This window comes from Sceloporus occidentalis, unplaced genomic scaffold, assembly GCF_023333645.1.
Source record: "Sceloporus occidentalis isolate IW3139 unplaced genomic scaffold, rSceOcc1.0.p SCAF_1, whole genome shotgun sequence".
NCBI classification, from domain to species: Eukaryota; Metazoa; Chordata; class Lepidosauria; order Squamata; family Phrynosomatidae; genus Sceloporus; species Sceloporus occidentalis.
In genome coordinates, this window is record NW_028316981.1 from 135,351,283 (window position 1) to 135,376,028 (window position 24,746).

A 24,746-nucleotide genomic window follows, 5' to 3' on the forward strand; every position below is an offset into this window, starting at 1 on the left:
ATAAGACATTGAGGCTGCTGCCACACTGCAGAATTAATGCAGTTTGATGCTCTATTAACTGTCATGGCTCCATCTTATGGAATACTGGAATTTGTAGTTTGTTATGGCAACAGAGCTCTCTGACAATAGAATACTAAATATCTCATAAAACTACAAATCTGAGACCTCTATAGCATTGACCCATGGCAGTTAAAGCAGTGTCCAACTGCATTAATTTTGCAGTGCAGATCCAACTTGAGTTCTCATTTAGCTGCTCCTCTGGCCTTCAAGGTGTCCTCAGGCAATTCCCATACATGTTCAAGCCAGGGGTGGGAGTGACACATCCCTTCAGGGCCTGTGTCCTGAGGTTATTTTAGCGGCATCCGCACTGTAGAAGTAATCCAGGTTGACACCGCTTTAACTGCCATAGCTGTCTGCTATGGAATTCTGAATATTGTACTTTTGTGAGACATTTAGCCTTCTCCATTAGAGAGCTCTCAGGCCACAACAGACTACAATTCCCAGAATTCCATAGCATTGAGCCATGGTAGTTAAAGTGGTGTCAAACTGGATTATTTCTGTAGTGCAAATGCAGCTTTAGTGGATAGAGAACTTTACTTACTTACTTACTTATTTACTTATACCCCACATTTCTACCAATATGGAGCCTGACCTGCTGTCCCAGGTATATTTATACTGCTGCTCTCATCACCCCAATTGACATTGTTGGCTTGGAGAAGTCCATGTTTTTAATATTTTGTATACTATTTTTGTATACTATAGTATAAAAAACCCCAATCATTTTATTATCAGGCTGTTCAAAATTATAAAAAATGAAAAAAATAGCTTACAAATGAGAAGAAATTGCTGACTTGGAGACCTTGGGCTACTTACTGTATCTAAATATAAGGGACCTCCCAGAATTGGTGACTGTGATGATGAAATGCTTGTGGGAAATCTTAGTCCCAACTCCGAGTTTTCTAGTTAAAGGGCAGGATATAAATACAATAACAAGTGGGGGGGAGGATATATAGGCTTTCTCTCTTAGCATCCCTCCCAGCATCTTCATGGCTCTCTCCAACCCATTAGTATAGCACAGCAATACATTCTGTGTACAGTACTTAACAATTTTTCTCTAGGAAAGAAGTGTTGTTGTTGTTCAAAAGAAGTACCCCTTGTGGACTTACCTGGTATTATGGTACTTACTGAGTTTCAGAGCCCTATTATCAGTTACATATCAATGCTTTTATTTATTTTTACTTTTTTGTAACTGATTCTACTTTTGGAGTATGAAAAAAGCAGGAGGTTATCAGGTAAATCAGGCTGAAATGAATGAATGTGTTGTGCAAATGGAATTACTGTGCTGAATTTTTGCATTGTGGTGAAGTTAAAAGGGCAGAAGAACTCAGGTGACAAGCTTTTCATATTTGGAAAAACATGTAAAGCATCCCTTTGCTGATTTTTGATGGAGCTGCAGAGGAGCTAGTATTCCCAGCATTGTTGTTGTTGTTGTTGTTGTTGTTGTTGTTGTTGTTATTGTGTGCCCTCACGTCATTTCCAATTTAAGGCAACCCTAAGGCAAACCTATAACAGGGTTTTCTGGGGCTGAAAGGTTATGATTCTTCCAAGGTCACCCAGCAGGTTTCCAAGTGGGGAATCAAACTCTGCTTTCCAGAGTCATAGTCCAATGCTCAAACTACTACACCACACTTGCTCATCCGCAGCATATCCACCAATATTAATTCCTGTGCATTTTTTCTCTCCCACAGGATCCCAACCTTACACTGCACACTGACCATCCAGACCTGACACTCTGCTTCCAGAACACTGTCTTGGCGTGGATCCCATGTTTCTATCTTTGGTGTATCTTGCCTTTTTACCTCATGTATTTAAAATACAACAATCGAGGTTACATTATACTATCTGTGCTGAGCAGGTTTAAAACGGTAAGATCATGTAAAACTTACCATAATGACTGTACAAGCAGCTGCAGATCCTGTACTATTTCATTTTAGAAAGAAACATCATGAAAACAATATAAAAGTAGAGTTCAGTATCGTATAAGAGAATATGGCTAGAAATAACTCGGTTGTAAGTTGGCTGTAGGATGGTTTCATATTCTGCTGTTCAATGCAGGGTTTGGAAAAGTTGCCCTTGATAAAGGCTCAGGAAGCATAATGGTTCTGAGTCAAAAGCTGAGAGATGGCACTAGATCTGGGACCAGAGGCATGATCAGTCCAGGTAATCTGCCTACAAACCAGGTTTTGAAGTGACTTAGGTTTAGGCATACGTCTACTACTAGAGTCTAGTAAAGACAAATTTGCGACTTTGACTTTTGTGGATTTGGTTATTCACTGATTTGATTAATATGTGCTCTCTAAGAATGTCTAGGTCCTCCAATATGATTCTGTGCAGGGTGACCAGACATCCTCCTTTTCAAGGACATGTCCTATATTTCAATCTTCTGTAGTCCATTTTGTACTCTGTACTCCAGAGTGCATTATGAGTATGACTAAGAAGCATGACTTTATATTTATATTAGTGTTTTTAACTTTTAGTTTGTAATGTCCAATATCTTTTGGTGTTGTCCACCTTTGCAGTTACCCTGACTTTGTGATCAGCAGTAGTTAACCATAGAGTTGCTCTGGAAGATCTAGAGATTCTTAGAGAGGTGTTCTCTCAGATTAAAAAATAGTGGGATTTTTTATTTGTGGTTTTTCCACGTGCATGGGGGTTCTACGCCCCTAACCCCAGTGAATGTGTAGGACCCAGTGTAGTTCTAATCTCAAGGTATAAAGTTGCACTTTGACATACCTGTTAGTAATTATAGAAGACTTGGATTGTTAAGGAAAATGCAACATGGGACATACAGTAAAAGAAATAAAACATGTATGTGAAAGTCACAATGACTAAGCAAGAGCAATTAAGAAGCCACACAGGTGAAAAAGCTAATGTAATTTAGAAGTCTTGAATGTCAAGGACAGAATTATAGAATGTGCAATTGGAAACACCTGAGATTCATTAAGTGTACAAGGTGAAATGATGAAATTCTTAAGTGTGGGTTGAACTATGTGAACCAATCAAAATGTATGTACACACCCACTGGGTGGAAACTGACTAGTGGGTGGTGATTAACAATGGCTATATTAATTGCAATGTTTGCCAATGTATTTTGTGGGTAGTTGAGTAGTTTGGAGATTGTAGAGATTGTGATTTGTAGGGCATATAGTATTTGTATATAGTAGAATAAAGTAGATCTTTTATAAGACTACTGAGTTGTCTGGTGTCTTGGGTGAAGATACAAGAGTCAGCAGAATCCTGGAGAAGTTTTGGAGACATCTGAGGAAGAAGAGTGAGAAGGCTTGGAGAGTTTGTCAGGGTCTTCAGCCTATTCTCTGAAACTCTGCTGCTTTGGAAGAAAAGCATTAACCACTGACCAAAGCTGGTCAGCTCTGCTGCATAACAAGGTGGTGAGTTAGAGCCAGAGGTGAAGAGCAACAACTCCCATCATCCCTGACATGGATTTGCTGAGATTTAGCAACAGACATTATAGCCTGTCTCTGATCTGTTGAGATACCAAATATAATTTGTAATCCCCCCCCCCCCCCCAACTGTCCAGGCCTTGCAAAGGTCTGGTGCCCAGAGATTTTTCTACTGTTTCATTTCCATCTCCTTTCAACCCAAGTGTGGGCTGGATGAGATTGGGAGTCTTGCCTCCTGCATAGGTAAATGACCTTTTGAATTCTGGTCTCCAAGATATTTGCACGCTAGAAGCTCCTTTTGAGAACTCTTCTTTCAGTTCACACTTGTACATTTTCTCTCTGGAGACAACTGTCAGATTTAGCTACTAAAGCTCCGTTTCAGGTTTAGAAGCAATAGATCGTATAATTAATTAATCAAACATTGAGGTCATGTATTTTAAATTGGATTTAATCTGAGTTGTCTGCTACTAAATAGTGATTTGTGTCAGGGGCATTGTTGTTAATAGTTTAAAAAAATATCTTGAATCAAACAATACCTTTGTTTTGGAGAAAGTGCTGCATACTTTGCCTGGGTTATCTAGTCAAGATAGAAGGGCAGGAATATCTTATCTAAAGGAAATATCTTTGAGATAGCTCTCTCACTGAGATACTGTAACTGTTGCTTCAGTCAGTTAGTTTTATTATCTCATTAAGGAAAAGGGCAGTCTCTTGATTAAAAACAACATTACTCTGCCACTGTGTTGCTGCAGTAATCTAAATTTATTCACCATATAATTTAATAGACTATGGATCCAGTGCTGATGGAAATCAGTACCCAGATCTTTATTGATTTCTATAAGAATTGTGCTTAAACAATATGACTATGTAACTACCAGTTGACGCTTTATTTTTTAAAAATGTCTTCTCTTAGCCATCTGCAGAAGATGTCAACCAGCTCAAAAAGGATTTTAAAAATAAGAATGATTCAATTAGATAAAAATTAAATATACAGTGGAGCCTTGCCTTACGTGGGGGGAACCCTTCCCCCCTGTGTAAGGCAAATCCCGCGTAAGCTTGAGCCCCATTCTGTTGATGCTTCCAGTGGTGTGGCGTGCGTGCGCGGCAACCATGCACACCATTCATTTAATGGCAACGCGACTTCTGCGTAAACAAGGAGCTGAATATGGTGCACCCGCGTATGGAGCGGGCGCATTGTATGCAGTTGCTTGCTGTATGCAGCCATTCAGATATCTCCTTACCCCATCATGGTGTGGCCATCCTCAAGTCAACTTCCAGTTTGTTCATGGGAACAGACTTTTCCTTGAGATCCTTCTATCTAGCACTTTTACCTCAGTGCAAATGGAATGTTACTGTATATATTCTCCACACTGAACAGATTTAAAATGGAGCCCAGTGCAAACAGGCCATATTCATTCAATTGATACATTTTCATGTTTCAATGTATAGATTCTGGCAGTGGATCCCATGCATGTTGCGTGCAGCGTGTTAGTTCCTGCATGCTAACTATATATTTAGGTTGGGTTGGATACACCAAGAGGGCAAGACAGGTTGGAAAAAACTCGTATCCAAACCCACTGCCTGGTGGGTGAACACCTACATGATTTTGTGAGTTATATATAGTTTCCTTAATAATGAAAGCAGACAGGATAACACTGCTGTTGAAACTGAACTTGCAAGTATATTTCACAAAAGGTCACAATACAACACGATCAGAATAACCACACTCTAACATAGGTATGCTCTCCTGTCTGGAAATGTGCAAATAACAATTTCTAAAAGGAATATTGGTACTTTTAAGACAATCTTAAGAATAACTGGTGATTTGTAGCAAGTAAGAATTTGTTCTGGATAACCAGTAAAGAAAACTTGTAAATCCGAAAAGTGCCTTCATTCTTCTTATTTCATGCTACCAGTGTGCTAAAACAACTGTCATAGACAGGATGGGGGCACAGAATTTAGTAAAAGAGGTCAATAACATTCTGTTGGTCAAGGAATTTTTGTGCATTTGCTTGCAAAGATGCTTTAAGAATGTGTGGCAACTTTAGACTGCATCTGCACTGCACACTGCCATAGCTCAATGCTATGGAATTCTGGGAGTTCTAGTTTTGTGAGACAGTCAGCCTTCTCTGTCAGAGAGCTCTTATGCCACAACAAACTACAGTTCCCAGAGTTACTTCGCATTGAGTCATGGCAGTTAAAGCAGTGTCAAACTGCATTATTTTTGCAGTGCAGATGCAGCCTAAATGTTCTTTGAACATGTTATTTGCTCTTGGAGATGATTTGATACACATTCTTTCTCCTTTTTTAAAGGTCTTTGCTTTCCTCCTTTGGTGTGTTAGCTGGGCCAATCTCTTCTATTCTTTCCATGGAATCGTTCAAAGCAGAACACCATCTCCTGTGTATTTTGTAACACCCTTAATTGTCGGCATCACAATGGTTGGTATGCTTTTCTGTTGATGCTGCTATTGCTTACATGGGGCAATGCTGACAATAAGCATGATGTTTTCATGTCTTCCTTAGAGCAACTATTGAAGCCTAACAGAGTTAGTTAGCAGGAACTGAACAAATTTTATAGAGATGGTAAGGGCAATGAAGGCTGTGGTCCTCAGAAGAGCACCCCCAGAACTCCAGGATGGTGTGGATTTTCTTCTCTGCCTATGGTGGAAGATATCCATGAGTAGAAAGGTAGATCTATGTTCACAGGCTGCTGGTGCAGTTGCTTCCATTCCCAGTGCACCTTTGCTGTCAATGTACCAACAACACTAGCAAAGAGGAGAAATTCCAGGTGGGGATCCAGGGAGACCTGGAATTCATTGGGTCCAAATCCCTCCTATGTTTTCAACATGCACCTTGTCAGGAAGGTATGCCATCCCTGGATCAGACATAATTATTTTCCCTCCAGCCTCTTATAAAACACCCACCTTGCTGGGAAATACCTGATAGGGCTTGGGACTTAATGCTTTCTCTAATGTAGATTCTTCCTTACCCTTTTTGGATTGCCCTCCAAGGCATTATAGAGAATTGTGTCTTTCATTGTCCCATTAGGAAGCTTAGGGTGGTGCTGGAGAACTGTCTTAAACTTGTATCCTTCACTCTGGTGTTTATGGAACAGGTGGGGCTTTGACAGAATGTAGAATGTCGCTGCATCTGCACTGCAGAAATAATCCGGTTTGAGACTGCTTTAACTGCTCTAGCTCAATGCTGTGGAATTCTGGGAACTGTAGTTTTGTGAGACATTTAGCCTTCTCTGTCAGAGAGCCCTGGTGCCACAGCAAACTACAGTTCCCAGGATCCCTTAGCCTTGAGCCAGGGCAGTTAAAGTGGTGCCAAACCGGGTTATTTCTGCAGTGTGGATGCAGCTTGTGTGAGTTGCAAAGCTGTTTTTCAGCTTTTGATTCATCATTAAACTTTCTACTGTTCTGTGATTATAGACAGATAGACAAGATATTGCAACATCTGTAATTCTGAAATACCAGAATTAATTTAATTCTATTAATACCTCAATTATATTTTAAGTTTTGTATGTTTTTTACTGATGTGAACTTTTATCTGTATTTATTTTAATTTTTGCAAACCTCTTTGAGTTCCAACGCAGGAGGTATGGAAAAGATTGGATACATTAATTAGTAAGCAAGCAAGCAAAACAAAGAAAACCTAACAACATATAAAAATAAAAAATTACAGGTTCAGGTTTTTAAAACCCACTATGGAATCAATGGGCTTTTATTCTCATATATATTTCACTGTATTTTCTCTCTTTCCCATCTGCAGCTGTTGGCCATGCTGCTCATTCAGTATGAGAGGCTTCATGGTGTCCAGTCCTCAGGAATTCTCATCATCTTCTGGTTTTTGTGTGTCTTGTGTGCTGTGGGTCCTTTGCGGTCCAAAATCATTCGTACTTCAGCTCAGGTAAATGTGTACATCTGTGTATGTTCCAGCATATTGTACCATAGGTAATGCTAGAAGGAATAAGGCTATTTGACACCTGTTTGAGGAAAAAAGACTGGTATAGGGGCAGTTCAGGGGATGTAAAAGTTAGGAGTAAGTTGGGTAAATAGCAGCTGCCTGGCTCTCCAGGGACACTAAGGGTGGGGCCTATAGTAAAAGTCAGAACAAGCTGGTGGACTTTGATCATGGATGCGGGTGCAGGCAGGCACATTGCACTGCAAAGGAAAGGCAGGGCAGATGGAGCTTGAATACCTGTCATTGTGGAAAGATACATTGGAATAAAAATCCTCATATTCAGGCTTTTCTTTCTTCTTTCTTCTGTTTAGCAACTTAATTTTCTTCATGAAATGAGTTAAAAGAGTGAAATCTAGGGGAACAAAAAAGCCATCTGGAAAAGCAGTGTATGGGCCAAATGCTAAGTGTCAGAGTCCTGCAAGCCTTCCTAGGGAAAACATCCCACACAAAATGAGCACGTCTATCAAAAAAGGCCCTCATCCTTGGGACAGCCAATTGTTTCTCATTCAACAGAGCCACTTGTAGCAAGGCCTAAGATAGTGAATACAACAGGCAGGAAGGAATACACAAAATAAGACAGTTCTTAAGGTGCCCAAGTCTCAGGCCAGTGAAAAACAGCACTGTAAACTGAGCTTGAAAAGGAACAAGTAACCAAATCAAACAAAATAGGAGCAATGTGTTTTGAATGCCCGGCCTCAGTCATCAGCTTGGCAGCAGCATTTGACAACAGTTAGAATACTAGAATGCTTTTCAAGGGCAGCTTCTTATCTTTGGATTGAATATTGCATATTGATTCCTACATTTTGATGCATGATTACAATTCCATCTACTCTGGTGCATATTTTCCTCATATTTCTGTATTGAAAATATGGGATGGAAAAGACTTGAAAGGGTCTCTTCGAAAGGAAGAGGACAGAATCTATAAATTGATACCAGTGGGACATCCCAGAGATATCAGGTCAAAAACTTTCACACGATAGTTTTTAGTGGGTTTTTCAGGCTATGTGGCCATGTTCTAGAAGAGTTTCTTCCTGACGCTTCACCAGCATCTGTGGCTGGCATCTTCAGAAAAGATGCCAGCCACAGATGCTGGTGTGAGTCCCTTCTCCTGCATCCTTCCAGTGTAGAGTCCTGGCAGCTGAGCACCTGAAGCCAATCAAGCAGCCTCAAGAGATGATCTGAGAGATGCAGGAAGAAACTCTTCTAGAACATGGCCACATAGCCCGAAAAACCCACAAAAAACTATGGCTGCTGGCCATGAAAGCCTTCGACTTCACACAATACTTGCCCATTTTTATTTAATTTTATTTTCATGTTAACTTAAATTTTAATTATTTTACGTTACTAGTCTATTGATGATTACTTTCATCCCTACCCTGCATAGGCAATTTCATTATTCACTCCTAAAATGATTAAAGAAATATTCTTCTGAATAGGTCTGTGGACAATAATAATCTCTGTCTAATTGTTTTGTCCATCTTTCTTTGTTATCCTTTTCCTGCTCTTTTAGTGGTCCATTTATTGGTTCTTAACCCCTGTCTCTTCCTAGGATCAAATGGAAGACAGATTTAGGATTACCACATTTTATATCTACTTCGCCCTGATTCTCATTGAATTGATTCTTGCATGCCTTAAAGAAAAGGCTCCATTTTTCTCACCTGTGAATTTTGACCATGTAAGTAAGTCTATGTTACAAATATAGCCTGTAGATTGTCATATGCCATGAACAACAATCCAGCTAATCAGAATTTAAGAGCATATGTATGCCCACTACTGCTGTTTTCACCTAAGATGTGTTCCAGAACCAGGGCTTAGAAAAGTTACTTTTTGGATAAGTACTTTTGGATAAGCTCTGATCATGACATAGCAAACACATTTGGTATAGGCATACTTCATCTTAAGCGTATTCTTCAGCAGGGTCCAGATTTTGGGCTGCATTACAGCAAAGTCTGCATCTTAGAACCAATAACATGCAGGCACTGTGTACTCCTGTTCTCTTCTTTTCCCAGTTACTGACCAAAGGAGAAGAATGGTAGAAAGTTTAGACCTTCTAGTTATCTGTTTTGAAGAACTGAAAGGGAGCTTGTGAGTGTGCTCCTTGGGAAAATGGCCCTCTGGTAAAGCTAGTTATTAATAAAGGCTGTAATTCAATAAAGATGGATCAGTTTATCTTCCAAACTTCTTCAGAAAAAGGGGGAAACTGAGGTGGAACATGAAGAGCTGAAGCTTTGGGATTTTGGAGTAGGTGCATTACTCCAAGCTTGTGCAGAAAGAGAAATCAGAGGGGGGGAAAGCAAAATGTGTCTGGCTGAGCAGCTGTAGGGGGAGAAATGATAGACATCCCTCCAAAAAAATTGTGAACATAAGTTGGAAGGAAGGAGGATTTAAGGTTATGATTGTGCAAGAGTAACAGCAGGAGCAATCTGTCCAGGCTGTTCAGAGAAATGCTTTTTCCTCTTTAATGATATACAACCTACCATGTATTTAAAAAACCCAAGAGTGATTTGTTAAGTCAAGGAACAAAGAGATTAAAAACTGCCAAATCTGGTATGTGTTGCAGTTCCTCTCTGTGTGACAGTTAGGAGATGGCTGTGCACAAAATACTGTTTTAATCATGCCTTATTTTCATGTTCCCTAGAAGATGGTGGTGAAGGCACCAAAAGCAAAATCGTTCCTTCTGTTCTACCACCATCTGGTTTTAATCAAGTCTGTTGGCAGCAAGCCAAGAGAGGCTTTCCCCCTGCCTGGCTTTGCTGTTTCCCCCGTTTCCTCCCCCACACTTCTGCATAAGGTTCCCTTCTATTCACTATCTGATAGGAGCAAAAACAGGTTTCAACTCCCTGGTTCATCCTGTGGCAAGCAGAATTTGCTGACATCCGGCAGTGGGACCCAACTATTGGCTTGCAAAACTGCTCACAGCCTTGAGTGGAGAGAGGGGAAAATCCAGTGTGTCCGTCATTTAACATTTATATATTGGGACATATCCCAAGTGGTTTCAAATGCATATTGTGAACTTTCAAAACACTTTTGGCTTCTAAATAAACACCCCATGCTACATTATTATTATTATTATTATTATTATTATTAAACTTTATTTCTAAAGCGCTGTAATTATACACAGTGCTGTACAAAGTCGGTAAAATTAAAAAGTATATAAAAGCCTGCCCAAGGCGTACATTCTAAGATAACAATAAAAGAGGAATAGATAAAATTACCATATAGAAAAGAAAAAACAAATTAAAAATATCAAATATAAAACAAATCACATCACATCAAATATTGTCAGACAGCCAGATGACAATCACAAATTCCCTGAGAACGCTTCCCTAAACAATATGGTTTTCAGCTCAGCCTTAAAGCTGGTTAGGGAAGTGATGAGCCGTGCATGCAGAGGAAGAAGGTTCTAGGAATGAGGGGCAGCAAGAGAGAAGGGACGGATCCGGGATGGGGCATAGGAGATTCTGGGTTGAAAGAGGAGACTTTGGCTACCAGAGCGGAGAGTGCAAGTAGGGATGTAGGGAGAGAGAAGATCGGTTAAATAAAGAGGGGCCAACCCATGCAGGGCTTTAAAGGTGAGTAGCAAAAGTTTGTACCTGATGCGGAAAGGAAAAGGGAGCCAGTGAAGGGAGGACAACAGAGGGGAGACATGATCATAACGGCGAGCGAGTGAAATAATGCGTGCAGCTGAATGCTGAACAGAAATTAATGGGTGGAGATGAGAGAGGGAAAGCCCTGCCAAGAGGAGGTTACAGTAGTCTAGTCGTGAGACCACTAGGGCATGGACCAGTGTCTTTACGGTAGAAGCTGAGAGATATGGACGGATTTTGGCGATGTTATAGAGAAAATTGATCTAAACATGTAATTTCTTTATGTCTTTAATGTTTATCATAGAATCCATGTCCAGAATTAAATTCCGGTTTTCTTTCCAAGATAACATTTTGGTGGTTCACGAGGTAAGAGTGTTGCTTCAAGTTTTCTTGTGTCTCTGCCAGAAGCTTCCATTGTTTGTACAGCAATACTGGAGTGGCACTGGTCCAAGACATTTCCCTTTGTGCTCTTGGTTGCCTAGTTGCTTCCTCATACACTACAGAAGTCCCAAATTACATTCATTTGATGTTACAGAACGATGGAGGTAGAGGAGACTGAAACAGAGGCTACAGCACTAGGTACTCATACATGGGAGAAATTTCCACTGAAATCAATTAGAACATAGTCTGTGTTTGTAATTTGCAGCCTGAAAAATGTTAAAATCAAATGTCCTCTTTCTAAACTGTAGAGCAGGAAGTGTGAGAGAGAACTGAAAAGTTTAAATACACACCCAATATTTCATTGATAAACTCAAGCTTCAACATAACTTGCTAACTTTGTGAATGACTTACACAGTGATGTTTGGCAGTTAAGGTTCATATTTCATTTCCTTTTAAAACCCAATTTTATAGGTATTTTTATTATTCTTACTGTACAGCAGGGAAAGAAATGTGAGCATTGTGTGCAATATGATGAACCACATTGCTGCTGACCTTAACAACTCTTTAAAAAAGTGCTTTTTAAAAAAATTTACCTTTCCACCTCTACAAAGAAGAGGGAGATTTTTTAGATTAATGTTTGCATAAGGAGGGAGGATAGTTGTGCTATACAGGAGGGGACTAGATTAAACAAAACCTTTTTTTAGGTTTTCTTTGAAATTAAAAGAGGTTAAAGTAGGCTTTTAAAAAACAGTCTCTAATGGCAACTCTGACATCACTACTCCCCTCCATCCTTTAGAGCCTTCCCAAATAAAATTGATTTCACTTTGGGATCTATGGCAGCTAGTGGTTCCAAATGTCAGTGGGGCATTGAATCCACTCTGGAGGTTAGTCTGAACTTGAGAAGAACCTAAATCAGTTGGCCCTTCATATAAACAGGCGTTCCATTCTGGACCTCCCACCACTGCAGATGACAAAAATGCAGGAACTCAAGTCCTGCTTTTTCCATTGGCGGCTGGATGTGTGTGCGGCTGCACTGGTGAGGCTGCGTGCATGTGCCAACATTGGGGGAATTGAGGCAATGCCATCCATGGATGCTTTAGTCTGTGGACTTGGTTCAGGCCGACTGACTGTACGTACCTTTTGAGCTACTACTTGCAAGGTTGAAGAGAGATGCAAGAACCTGTGAAATTGCAGGAGACATGGATCCATGCCAAGCACTACACTTGAATTCCCGCCATTTCACAGATCCTCAGTGTCTCTCTAGCCTCATTATGGGAAATACAGGCATTTCAAAATCTCCCCCCCCTCAAAAAAAAAATTGATCCCCAGTATTTCAGATAAGAGATACTTAATCTCTAAGTAACTATTTCATCCTTGCAAGTGAGGATGAATACTTTTCTCCCTGCTGCAAACAAAACAAATACTGTACAACTATGTCCTAGTATTTATGCATCCCATATTGTTTTAGGAAATTATTATGTGCAGAAATATATGTGGGGAGTTTGCATTAAAATTGTAGGGTCCTCCACCCCCACCCACCTCCCGTTTTCAGTCCCTCCCCCACACAAACATGCATACCAAGTGTATCCTTTGTGCAAGATTACTGTTTTCTATGCAAAAAACAGCAGTCTTGTACAGCTATTTTTTGTGGAAAACTGCTGTCTTTTGCACAAAATATTTTTGTAAAAGGTTTTTCTTATGCAAGATTTCTATTTTCTGCTCAAAAATCAGACATAGCCATCTAGAAAAAATGGTTTTTATGCAAACAAAGATAGTTCTCATGCAAAACAACAACCCCCCCAAAACCCCAAATACATGTTTTTCTGTGCAGAATAATTTCCCAAAACACTTTGTGATGTGTGAATACTGGGCAAAAACTGCACAAATTTCTCACCATTGTATTATTATTCCTGACCAGGTTTGTAGGGAAAGTCATTTTTCAGCCAGAAAATTAATAATGGTGAATATTCTTTCCTTCTCCAATTTACCAGTCATCCAAAAGAAACCCATGATGCAGTTTGTTCCTATTTCAGTCACCCCTTCCTGGAAATTGGAGCAGTGATGACATGGGAACAGAGTTCTATCCTTCTAGCCGCTCAGTAGCAAAATTTCAAGAGCCCTGCATTTGTTGATTTACCAAAGAGAGAATATAATTTGTGTAATAAAATTTTCACATACAAAATGCTCTGCTTTCAGATCTTGTTTATCTGCACAACAGCCTAATTTAGGCTAAAATATCATGTAGTCTTGCACTGTAGTCTTTGTCAGTAACCAGTACAGAGACTTGAACAGTAGAGACCCATACTCAGATCATAGGTCAGATGTGAAAATCTCTGTGTGATCTTGATCCAGTTACCACTGATTCTTTACTAAGCCAATTTCAGAAGGCTGTTGTGAGAATAAGAGAGGAAGGCCTTCATTATATTTTGTCAGGGGAAGGGAGAGATATAACAACAGCATACAATAATTTGCTCTAAGCAGGATTCATAGCTGCTGTTTCAGAATGGAGATGTAGGTCTCCCATGCTCCCAACAGCATATTAAAAGCAGAATGTTGGCCCATAAAGCTTACCATGTAGAAATGTAATACAGAGCTTGCCTTCTAGAAACAAGAGACTTAACTGCCCCCTTTGTTAATGGAGAAATCAGCCAGTCCACTGATTTTTTTCCAAAAAGATCTTCAGGGGAAATATGGAGACTTCAGTGAAAAGAGTCACTAATGTTTGGAATGTCCAAATTGGGATGAAAAATAATTAACCCATCTAATTAAAAATGGTAATAAAACAATGTGCCTTTAGGCATGTCATTCAATCAATAGCTTGAACAAAAGTTCAAAATCCAGTCCTCCACATCTAATGTAACATCTAAGGTCACTTCATCAAGTTATCCTAAAGTGGATTAAGAACTCCTTAGTATACTTGGGGTGTGTACAAACATAAAACATTTGCCTACTAAGTTCTAACACTAACTACTACTATTACTTCTTCTGTTTATTTGTACCCCACGTTTCCCCAAAATTGGGACTCAAAGTGGCTTATGGGCTAAAACACAGTACAGTTAAAACCTTACAAAAGTGACAATTGAAATGGAATTAAACTTAAAATATTAAAATAGGTCATTTGTTTGAAAATAGAATACAATTTTAAAAGATAAAAAAAACCACACACTTTAAAATAATACAGCACCCCCAGGCCATTGTCTTAATTTTTTCTCTTTCAAACGCCTATATGAACAGGAAGATCTTAGCTTGCCAGTGGCAGGACAACAAAGAGGGGCCATTCTGGTCTCCCTGGGAAGGGAGTTCCAGAGTCTAGGGGGAGCTACTAAGAAGGTCTCCCACAAGGGTACATGCACACTCCCAGACCAAATTTAGGGGAGACCTATTCTGTCAGAAAGCATAGTTGTGCAACACTGATTGGAAGTCTTGGCAGGGAAAATGATGCTTGAGAGACATACAAGATGCTTGCAGAGGAGAATAAAAGAACAAGAAGCAGAAAGCCTTGTATGTGTGGTATGGGTAGGGAAGAGTAGGGCTCTAGTGGATCCAGAGGCATTGAAGTATTACTGGACTGAAGTCAGGTAGAAGTAGAGCTCTTTCTGGAACAATAGATATCTGGATCTACTCTCAGAATATTCCTCTATTTGCATCCAATATTCTGTAACTTCCAGTACAGTTTACATCTGTCCACAGCATTATATGTTTCCCCCTTCCAACTTACTCCACTAAGGGTAGCATGCGATATAGGGCAGGGGTAAGAAAATGCACAACAGCATGACAAAAGAAGAGGCATAAGTATTGTCCTGGAATCTAGGTCTGCATTTGCATTGCATAAATAATACAGTTTGACACTACTGTAACTGTTATGGCTCAATGCTATGGAATCCTGGGATTTATTGTGGCAAAAGAGCTCTGTGACAGAGAAGGCTAAATGTCTCACAAAACTACAAATCCCAAAATTTAATATCATTGAGCCACAGCAGTTAAGGCAGTATCAAACTGCAATATTTCTGTGGTACAGATGCAGCCTAGGTTTCCCCTGCATGGGTGGAGGCAACCCACAAGGTGGGTAGGAATTGGGGCAAGGCGTCCCTCTGGCCCTCCATGACTGCCCAACCCTTTCACTTAGTTTGGTGGAAATAAGAGTGTGCTTGCCACTCATTGAGCTATTTATGTATTTAATGTAACGATATCAGAGTTAGTAATATGTCTTTCTCCTAAAATGCAGTATGGCAATCCAAGGATATAAGAGGCCTCTCGAAGATAAGGATTTATGGTCTTTGAATACAGACGATAAATCTGATGTGATTGTACAAAAGCTCCAGAAAGAATGGGATAAACAAAAACATGAAAGGCTGCAGTAAGTCAACATTGTCTTAATAAATAGCTCCTTTTCTCCTGCTTTTATGGATAAAATATAACTTCATGCTGTGCTTTTAAAAAATCAGAATTTTGTGTTGTTGTAACCCATGGTCTGTGTCATGAAAAACCATATTTTGTAACCTGTTTATTTATGCAAAGTGTTTGTGTGTGAGTGCACATGTGTGTATGCATGTTTACATAATTTGACTAATTTGCTATTCTTTTGCTGGTCATAAAGAAAGGCAGGGAACTGGTGCCACCACAAAGCTATCTCATGGTGATTGGAAATACTATTTAGATTGCATTCTAGTTAATGTTTTTACCTGTTGTTGCTTGCACATTTTCAAAATTATTTCCATGCTCCTAAGGCTTAGAATGGGTTGTCTCTATCCCATAGCCAAGCCCGGCCTGAAGCCAGATTAAGATGGATCTAGATAATCCATTTCCTCCAGGAACACCTAGAGCTGGGAGGCCACCACACACTCCAATGCCTACAAAGGGATATTGGAGACTGGCCAATAGTTCTCTATTGGTGGCGCAGTGGTTAAATGCCTGCACTGCGGTCACTACTCACAAACCACAAAGTTGTGAGTTCAATACCAGCCAAGGGCTCCTGGTTGACTGGGCCTAGCAGCCTTCCATAGGTAATTAAAATGACTACCCAGCTCGTTGAGGGCAATTAGCTTACACATTGTAAACCGCTTAGTACATCGCTAAGCGGTATAGAAATGTACTTGCTATTGCTATTATGGAGGAGTCCAGAGAGTATTTCTTCAATACTGGCCTCACCACAGCATCTTTTAGACAAGATGGAAACCTGCCTTGCTATGGCGAGGCATTCACTGCAATGGCTGCTCCCTTGGCTGCACCCAATTCTGTGCTCTCTAAAAACTCCATGCTATTCTCTAGTTGCCAGCAGAGCAGTTTAAAGAAAAAGAGTAGTTTAAAGTGGGGGAACCTTCCTTTCCACTTCCTAACAAGTTACTGACCCTGACCCCACCCATGAAGCAACTCCCCCAAAGTGCCCCCCCCCTTTTTGGTGATGGCAATACTGGCTCCCAGCTGCTTGCTCAGTACCTGGGAAGCTGGGAGTCTGCTTCTGCAGGTATGTTGATGGTTATCTCAGCAGGCAGGCAGGAGTACTTAAAGAACAGAGGCAACAGCCAAGTGGGTGATGTGAACTGCTTGACCTCTCCTCTCTGAAATTATCATGGTACTTCTTCTCCCTGGTGTACATGTATAATTAAAAAATGGAAAGGCAGGCATCCTGCAAGGTCATATAGAAGCTTTCAGCACCATCTCTGTTTGAAGAAAGCTTCAGGTAGTCTTACCCAAGCACATAATTTTTAAGTGTGTCTGGACATCCAGCAAAGAATTAAATTGATTAAGTAGAGAGCAAGGAGAGTGATGTCTATGTGTAAGGGTGTTTTTGTTGTTATTGTGATTTTGCTTTGGTGTTTTCATTCGTAAGTGGTCTTGGTGTGCTCTCAGTGTGTGGTGCATGTCTTTTGTGTAGTACTTGTTGTTTTGTTTTTTTATGGGGTAAGGTGTTGATGCATATTTAATATGTGTGTGTGTGTGTGTGTTTCTCTAAGCATCACAGATTTCCTTTCTATGAATAGCTCTTTTTTGTGTTCCATGGAGGCAAAAATGTGATTCAGAATTTAGGGCTGACTCCCTCCCCTCTTCCTGCTTTGTACTTGGTTTCCTGGCCAAGTTGTTTCTCACAGGTAATACCCCCCTCCCTACCTCAGTCTTTAGCTGGTCTGAAGAACGCAGAGGTGGTCACACAATCCAAATACAGCCATTAATAATAAATAAATAAAAACTTTATTTATATACCGCCTTTCCAGGGTGATCAAAGCAGTTCACAACATGAAATATTCATTACAATACAGAGTAAAATGCAGTACCAATAAAATAACATCTTAAAAACATCATATCTAATCATGATCCAGCATCTAGAAGTAACTTTTATGAGGAGGTAGTTTTCTCAGGAAGAGTCAGGAGGGTATGCTAAATGGAAGAGATGTGTTTTCAAAGATTTTTTGAAGACGTCCAGGGTGGAACTAAGGCGAATGTCTTCCGGAAGTTTATTCCAGTAATTTGGAGCATCTGCTGTGAAAGATCTTTGGTGAGTTGATTCAAGTCTCACCTTAGGGTACTCCAATATATACTTCCCCGAAGTTCTGAGGGTGCGAGGCGGATTGTGTAGGGAGAGGCGTTCCCTCAAGTAACTCGGGCCCAAGCCATGTAGGGTTTTATAGGTAATGACTAACACGTTGTATTGAGCCTGGAAGCTAAGTGGCAGCCAGTGAAGGGATCTTAAAACGGGTGTTATATGGTCTGACCTTAAAGTTCCGGCGACCAATCTGGCTGCAGCATTTTGAATTAGTTGAAGCTTCCGAACCTGGTACAAAGGTAGCCCCATGTAGAGCGCATTACAGAAATCTAAGCGAGAGGTTATCAGTGCATGTAATACAGTCTGTCCTCGCCTTACGTGGGGGATCCGTTCCGGATCCCTCCACGTAAGGCGAATTCCGCCTATGCTCGAGCCCCACTTGAAACAATGGGGCTTGTGCACGGCGGCGCGGGCACGCGCGGGGCGCAACGGGCGCACGCACCCATTCAATTGAATGGGACACGCTGCCCCTTCTGCCCCGCGCGCTCGCCGTGGCTTGAGCGCGTATGCTCAAGGCCGCGTATGGCGTGCCCGCGTATGGCGCGGGCGCACTGTACTGTTTCAAGGTCCTTTCGGTCCAGACAGGGACACAGTTGGCGTATCAGCCGAAGCTGGTACCAAGCAGTCCTCCCCATCGCATCTACTTGAGATGATAACTGAAGAGATGAATCCAGGAGTACTCCCAAACTGCATACTTCATCCTTTAGGGGAAGCGTAACCCCATCCAGGACAGGATGGCAAATTTCCCTGTCTGGATTTGGGGAACCTATGATGAGTACCTCTGTTTTCTCTGGATTCAGCTTGAGTTTGTTTTCCCTCATCCAGCCCATTACTGACTCCAGGCAGGCCTTCAGAGCAGAGATGCCATCCTTAGTCACTGTATCAGTCAGAGACATGGAGAGAGAGATCTGGGTGTCATCAGCGTACTGATAACACCAAACTCCATGGTTCCGGATGATCTCTCACAGCGGCTTCATGTAAATGTTAAACAGCATGGGGGACAGAATGGCATTGAAGGTTCTGGCCTGGTTCTAAGAGGAGAAAATTACAAGAGGAAAGCACATGTCTCTGATCCTTACAGGAAGTGTGCTCATATACACACTCCAGATTAGATTATAGTATCATCAACGCAGCAAATTCTGTTCATGTATGAGAGGAGCCCTGGTGGTGCAGTGGTTAAATGCCTGTACTGCAGCCACTCACTCAAAACCATAAGGTTGTGAATTCAACACCAGCAAAAGGGCTCAAGCTTGACTCAGGCTTGCATCCTTCCGAGGTCGCTAAAATGAGTACCCAGGTTGCTGGGGGCAATTAGCTTACAGTTGTAAACAGCTTAGACACTGTTAGTTCAGTATAAAGTGGTATATAAATGAAGCTGTTTGTTTTGTTTATGTTTGTACAAAGACTCGCATTCTTAAATAAGTGTGAAATACAAACCTGTCCTATGCTTCTGCCTGCTTTTCCCCCCATCCTAACTGACCCAACAGTTGATAGGGAAAGGCATAGAGCCAATGGAGGCTGACTTTTGTGCTCATCAAGAGATGCTGAATCAGAAAAAAAGAGCTCTTGTGATATGTGATACAAGGTGTGTCCCAGATCTGCAGGGTTAAATCCAAAATGAAGAGATCACTATTTGAAACTTCAGAAGACCACTGCTCAGCAAGCTGTTTTGTCCTGTATGACTCATGCTTCAGAATAAAATGAGTTGTTTTGTAAATGCATTTAGTTTCTAATAGACAAGTAGTCTCAAACAAACATTTCACTACAGTGACGTGTGCCACTGTGCTTCAAGACACTTTGATGTTTCAAGTTAGAAGTTTAACAGGTCAGGCATTTTCTGCTGCATTATTAAGCTATTATTTCATTAAACAGCAACTTAGCTCTTTGCTCCTTCCAGTCACACCTAGTATTGAGTTTTTATTAGATTATATCTGCTTTCTCACAATAGTATTTTGGGCAGAGCATTATGTGGGTGTTCTGTTAACGGGAAGATTGAAAGAACTCTGTATTGCTCAGCAATTGCTCTTTTCTGAGTCTTTTTAAATTCGGCATCTGCATGAAATCTATTGTCTTAATCAGTACACAGATCTTTACCTCCCTAGCCATCAAGGGTAAAAGGAAAGGGCAAAATTAATAGGCTTCTTCATAATACAATTGAAGCGATTTTGTAAGGCCAAAAGGAAGACAGGAGTAGAAGAATTGATATTATAACAGGCCATAGCTTTTATTTAGGCTTGACACAAATCTTTCACACAAACTGGTCAGCATTTTCCAAGTGTGACTTACTTGTATGTTAGTAGTTTTTATAAAAAAAGATACCTGCCAAGTAAGAAGTGTAGTTGGAAACTTTAATCAGATTAATACTTGAGTTTATTAGGATGATTTTTTATGTCTTTCCTGAATTGATATGTGTAGTATTATATTGACAACACTTAAATGATGGGATTTGATTTCTGAAATAAGTAATACAGTTCCTTCTTGAAGATACATTGCTGTGTTTTAACTAGGTCACATGACAAAATATATTTTAAGATTATGGATACATTTTGTTTATTTAAACCAGGTCATGACACATCTCTTCCACCCCACTCCCACCTGAAGTGCTCCAGTGACTTGTTTCTTTAGGACTTACTTGTCCTAAAATGTGGTGTCTTCCTCATTTCTGATCTCCCTTGTCCTCATCATGCTTAGAGTAGATCGGATAGGCCCAGTACAGATGAGCAGGAAGGGATGGCATCTTGCTGTCCCTTGCTACCCCAGATCGGTGCCGCACCAACTTCAATCCGCCCCCAAAACGAGCTGCTAAAAGCAGCTCCTTTCCTCGCCACTACCAAGGCGCCATTAGCGCCCTGGAGTGGCATGGTGACGTCTTTTGTGCGCTGCTCCATTTGGATGTGGTGCACAAGACACGCCATCAGTGCGCATGGCGTGTGGATGCATGCGCATCCAAAATGGTGCCAGGAGAGTGCAGAGTGTGTGGACACTCCACACTCCCCAGCCCTAATTTCGGCCCTAGGCCATCACAAAATGGCAGTCTGTACCGGGCCATTATGTGAGAAAGAAAAAGTTAAATAAGACTGAGGGTCTATCCACAATGCAGAAATAAAGCACCTTAACTGCCATAACTTGGTGCTATGGAATTCTGGGATTAGTAGTTTTGTGAGATATTTAGCCTTCCTTGTCAGAGAACTCTTGTGCCCCACCAAACTTCAGATCCCAGGATTCCATAACATTGAGCCATGGAAATCAAAGTGCTGTCAGATTGTTTTATTCCTGCAGTGTGGCAGCAACCTAAACATACCTGTGTCAGTAGGAGATAAGTAAAAATGAATCCAATTGGAGGCTGACCATATGTACCATTTTAAATGGGACAGTACTGAGTTTTTTCATATTTCCAGACTGTCCCATCCTTTTAATATAAAAGTCAATTTTGTCCCATTTTTAAGAAAAATGCCATACTATTTTGCAAAAATGGTTTGAAGATCCCTGTTTGAAATTGTGGTTGTCAAAATAAAGTGTGCCATGAAGTGTGAGAAGATTTATGATAAGTTGTTGCAATACTGAAATTTGCTGCATAAGATTACTTCGTCAGGGAAATATTCATGGTATCATCGTCGTGAAATCCGGTCCCCCTCTATGTCTAACTAAACTTTCTGATAAATGATAATTGTAAACTCAATATGTTCATGTAATAAAACTTTTGTTTTCATCTTACTTTTTCATGAATATGGAATATTACTTAACACCGTCCCCGTTTTTGGAAGGAAACATGGTCAGCCTAGTCAATTGGCTTGTAAAATTAGAGGTGCTATAGAAAGCATCTGGGAGATAAGAATTCAGATTAGGGTTGCCGATTTGAGAGCATGACAAGGAACTAATTCAGAGGAATAGTCTAATGACAACTACATGATTTCAAACCCAGCTACACTCTTTGAGGATGTATGAAGGGAAGTCAAGAAAGAAGTTAAGAGATGTCACCAGAAATACAGTTTGTGTCTTTGTCTTGAAATGTAACAAGGATGACAGTATTCCTGGGGCCAGAGTTAGTAGGAGGGTCAGTTAATCTGGTGGCTAAATAGTGGCTAAATTACAAATAATTAGGGCAAACATTACTGGAAAATATTTGCCAGTGTAGTTGAACTAGTAACACTGTCTTTTCTGATTAACAAAACACTAAGCAGAATAGTTTCAGATTAAGTTTCACTACTGCACAAGTCATAAAATTCAAAACTTTGGCGGGGTACACCCCGCCAGAAAGAGGTGCCTCCCTGGTGCCTCTCTTTGCTCTGCAGGAGTGCTGCAGCAACCAAATTGCATGGCGCTCCTGTGGAGCAAAAAAGGAGCGCCCGAAAGCAGCTCCTCTTTGCGGCGTTGCTGCAACACTGCAAAGCGCGAGAGATGTCGTGATGACATTGCAGCTGCGCCACCCCATTTGGAGGCGGTGCAGCTGCGATGTCACCATTATGCGCCGCATCTGGTGGGCGTGCCACAGCTGTGGCACCCTCATCACATGCAAGGGCTGCCAGGCATGTGGACGCTCTGCCCACCAGGCAACCCTTGCACGTGACGAGGGCACCTCAAAGGCCCATCTGTTCCAGGCCTTTGACTCTTGGAATACTGTTGCTGTACTGAGCAAGTAGGTCATGCTTTTGTTGCTAAGCAAGACTAGGAAGTTATCAGATACAGACATATTTTTGTGTTTGTGTCGTCCAAGGCTTTAGATTACAGCTTTATGCTGAAATAACATTTTCAAAATCACTTAATCTTCTTAACTTTTATTATGTTCATTGGCCATTCTCACATGCAAATAATTGTTCTCATAGACTGATGTTAGAATTTCTTTCGGTGAAAACACCAAGCAAAGCAACTACAGTCATAATATTTGAGATAACTCTTTTAGAAACATTTGTAAAAGTGGTGAACAGATTCCAGTTTTATTTCCCTTTGAAAACAATAGAATTTAAATGTAAAGCTCTACTACGTTTAAACATAAAGAGTTTAGATCTTTGTATGGAAAGGAGGATACATGTCAAATATATAAAATAAAATTTTAAAATGCAGGCAGTGCTTAAATCAAAGGTGGAAATCATGTGACACTCCAGATGTTATTGGTCCAAATCCTGGCAGTACTAGCCAGTTTAACCAATAGCTAGGAATACAAGTTGAGTCCCCCTAATCCAAAATACTTTTCATTCCAAACATGTTTGAAACAAGAAGTATTTGGGCTTTCAGATTTTTGAGGATTTTGGAATATGAGATGTCATAGAGATGAGGCCCAACTCTAAACACAAATTCCATTTATATTTCATGTGTACCTTATACACATAACCTGAAAATAATTTTAGACAATATTTTGCATCATTTTGTGCATGAAACAAAGTTGGTATACACTGAACGAAAGCAAAGGTGTCACTATCTCAGCTACGCATGAAAAATGTTTTGGATTTTGGAGCATTTTGGATTTTGGAATTCTGGATAAGGGAGACTTAACCTGTACTGGGAGCTGGAGTCCAATAATATGTAGAGGCCCACATGGAAGATTATCACATAAGGTAAAAAGCATTAAGGAAGTGTATTGTTACACATTCTTGGGCAATTGGAGGAAAGATTTTCACACGACATTGTCCTCCTATCATTCCTGTAACTTCCGCGAAGCGTCGTACTACTAGAATAACCCATTAATGATACAAAAGCATGAATGGCTTGGCGATCATGATTCATTTGCACTATTGCAGAATTTATGAAAAGTAATTACGATTCAATTATATATAGACAATTTGTCAATCAATTTGGGTATTTCCCCAGAGTGCAGTTCTGCAACAATGCTTCCTGTGCCACACAGGAGGTTTAAGTAAGTGGCGAGAGATTAATCGGTTTCCCACCCCCCAAACAAACAAATGCTAAAGGCTATTGACATGTGGAATCAATTGCACTGTTTGCCGCTCTTGAATCGTTAATGAAGTGTTATTGTGACCAGTGTATGAAAGTAAGGGGCGTTACAGACCGCCCCTTAGGAGCGGCCTGTAAGCGTACCTTTCCCCGCCAGAACGGGGCCTCAGCGGCCAGAGCGGCAGCTGCTGAGGCCCCGATCCACCGCTTTCCGGGCTGCGGGGAAGCGGCAAAAGGCCCCTTCCCCGCAGCCTGGAAAGGGGTGTCCTTGGGGCTTCAAACCCCAAGGACACCCTGAGGTGGCGGGGAGAAGGAGAAAGGGGCCGTTTGGCCCCTTTCTCCTTTGGCCCGCTGGGCGCAGCCGTCTAAAGGCTTGCGCCCAGCGGACCAAACCAGGATGGAGCTCCTTCCGGAGTTGCGGAAAGAGCGGCCTAGGTGCCCTGCCGTGACCCCAATACGTCACAACTGTGCCGCCTCGATGGTGGCGGCCATGCAGAACGGCCGCTGCCATTTTGTGCGCGCACAGCGCGCACTAGGGTTAGGGCGGTACGAAAGCACCGCCCTGCCTTAAGCCTAGTACGCGCTCTACGCGTACTTTTTAGCCCATGTGTAACGGGCCTAAGTGTTTTTAATATTGCATTTGTATCGTTCTTGCTCAATAACGATAGAATAACACTATAACGCTGGGAAAAGCCTCATGTGATAATCTTCATGGTTCCTATTCCTGCTTTAAATGGAGACTTGGGTTATTAATTAATTCCCTTTAATTTTCTAGAACCAAAGAGCTTCCTGCTTCTGTCTAACAAAATGATACCTCTGTGTCCTGTTAAGATACCTTTGCTATTACCACAGGAACTGTACCAAGCTAGGCCGCAGACTGTTATTCCAGTCTCATTTATTATCTGAGAGGTACTTTCAATATTT

General features: G+C 41.0%; 1 protein-coding gene across 4 annotated transcripts in view; it reads left to right on the forward strand.

Moving 5' to 3' along the window:
• ABCC3 (ATP binding cassette subfamily C member 3) overlaps positions 1 to 24,746 on the forward strand; it is a 105,855-nt gene that overhangs the window by 18,973 nt on the left and 62,136 nt on the right. For 3 of the 4 annotated variants that reach the window (XM_089537258.1, XM_089537267.1, XM_089537278.1), the window contains exons 2-7: positions 1,749 to 1,925; positions 5,772 to 5,897; positions 7,233 to 7,370; positions 8,974 to 9,099; positions 11,316 to 11,377; positions 15,618 to 15,749. In XM_089537258.1, the coding sequence (XP_089393384.1) occupies positions 1,749 to 1,925; positions 5,772 to 5,897; positions 7,233 to 7,370; positions 8,974 to 9,099; positions 11,316 to 11,377; positions 15,618 to 15,749 (761 nt within the window). The other variant, XM_089537287.1, reaches the window with a different exon arrangement.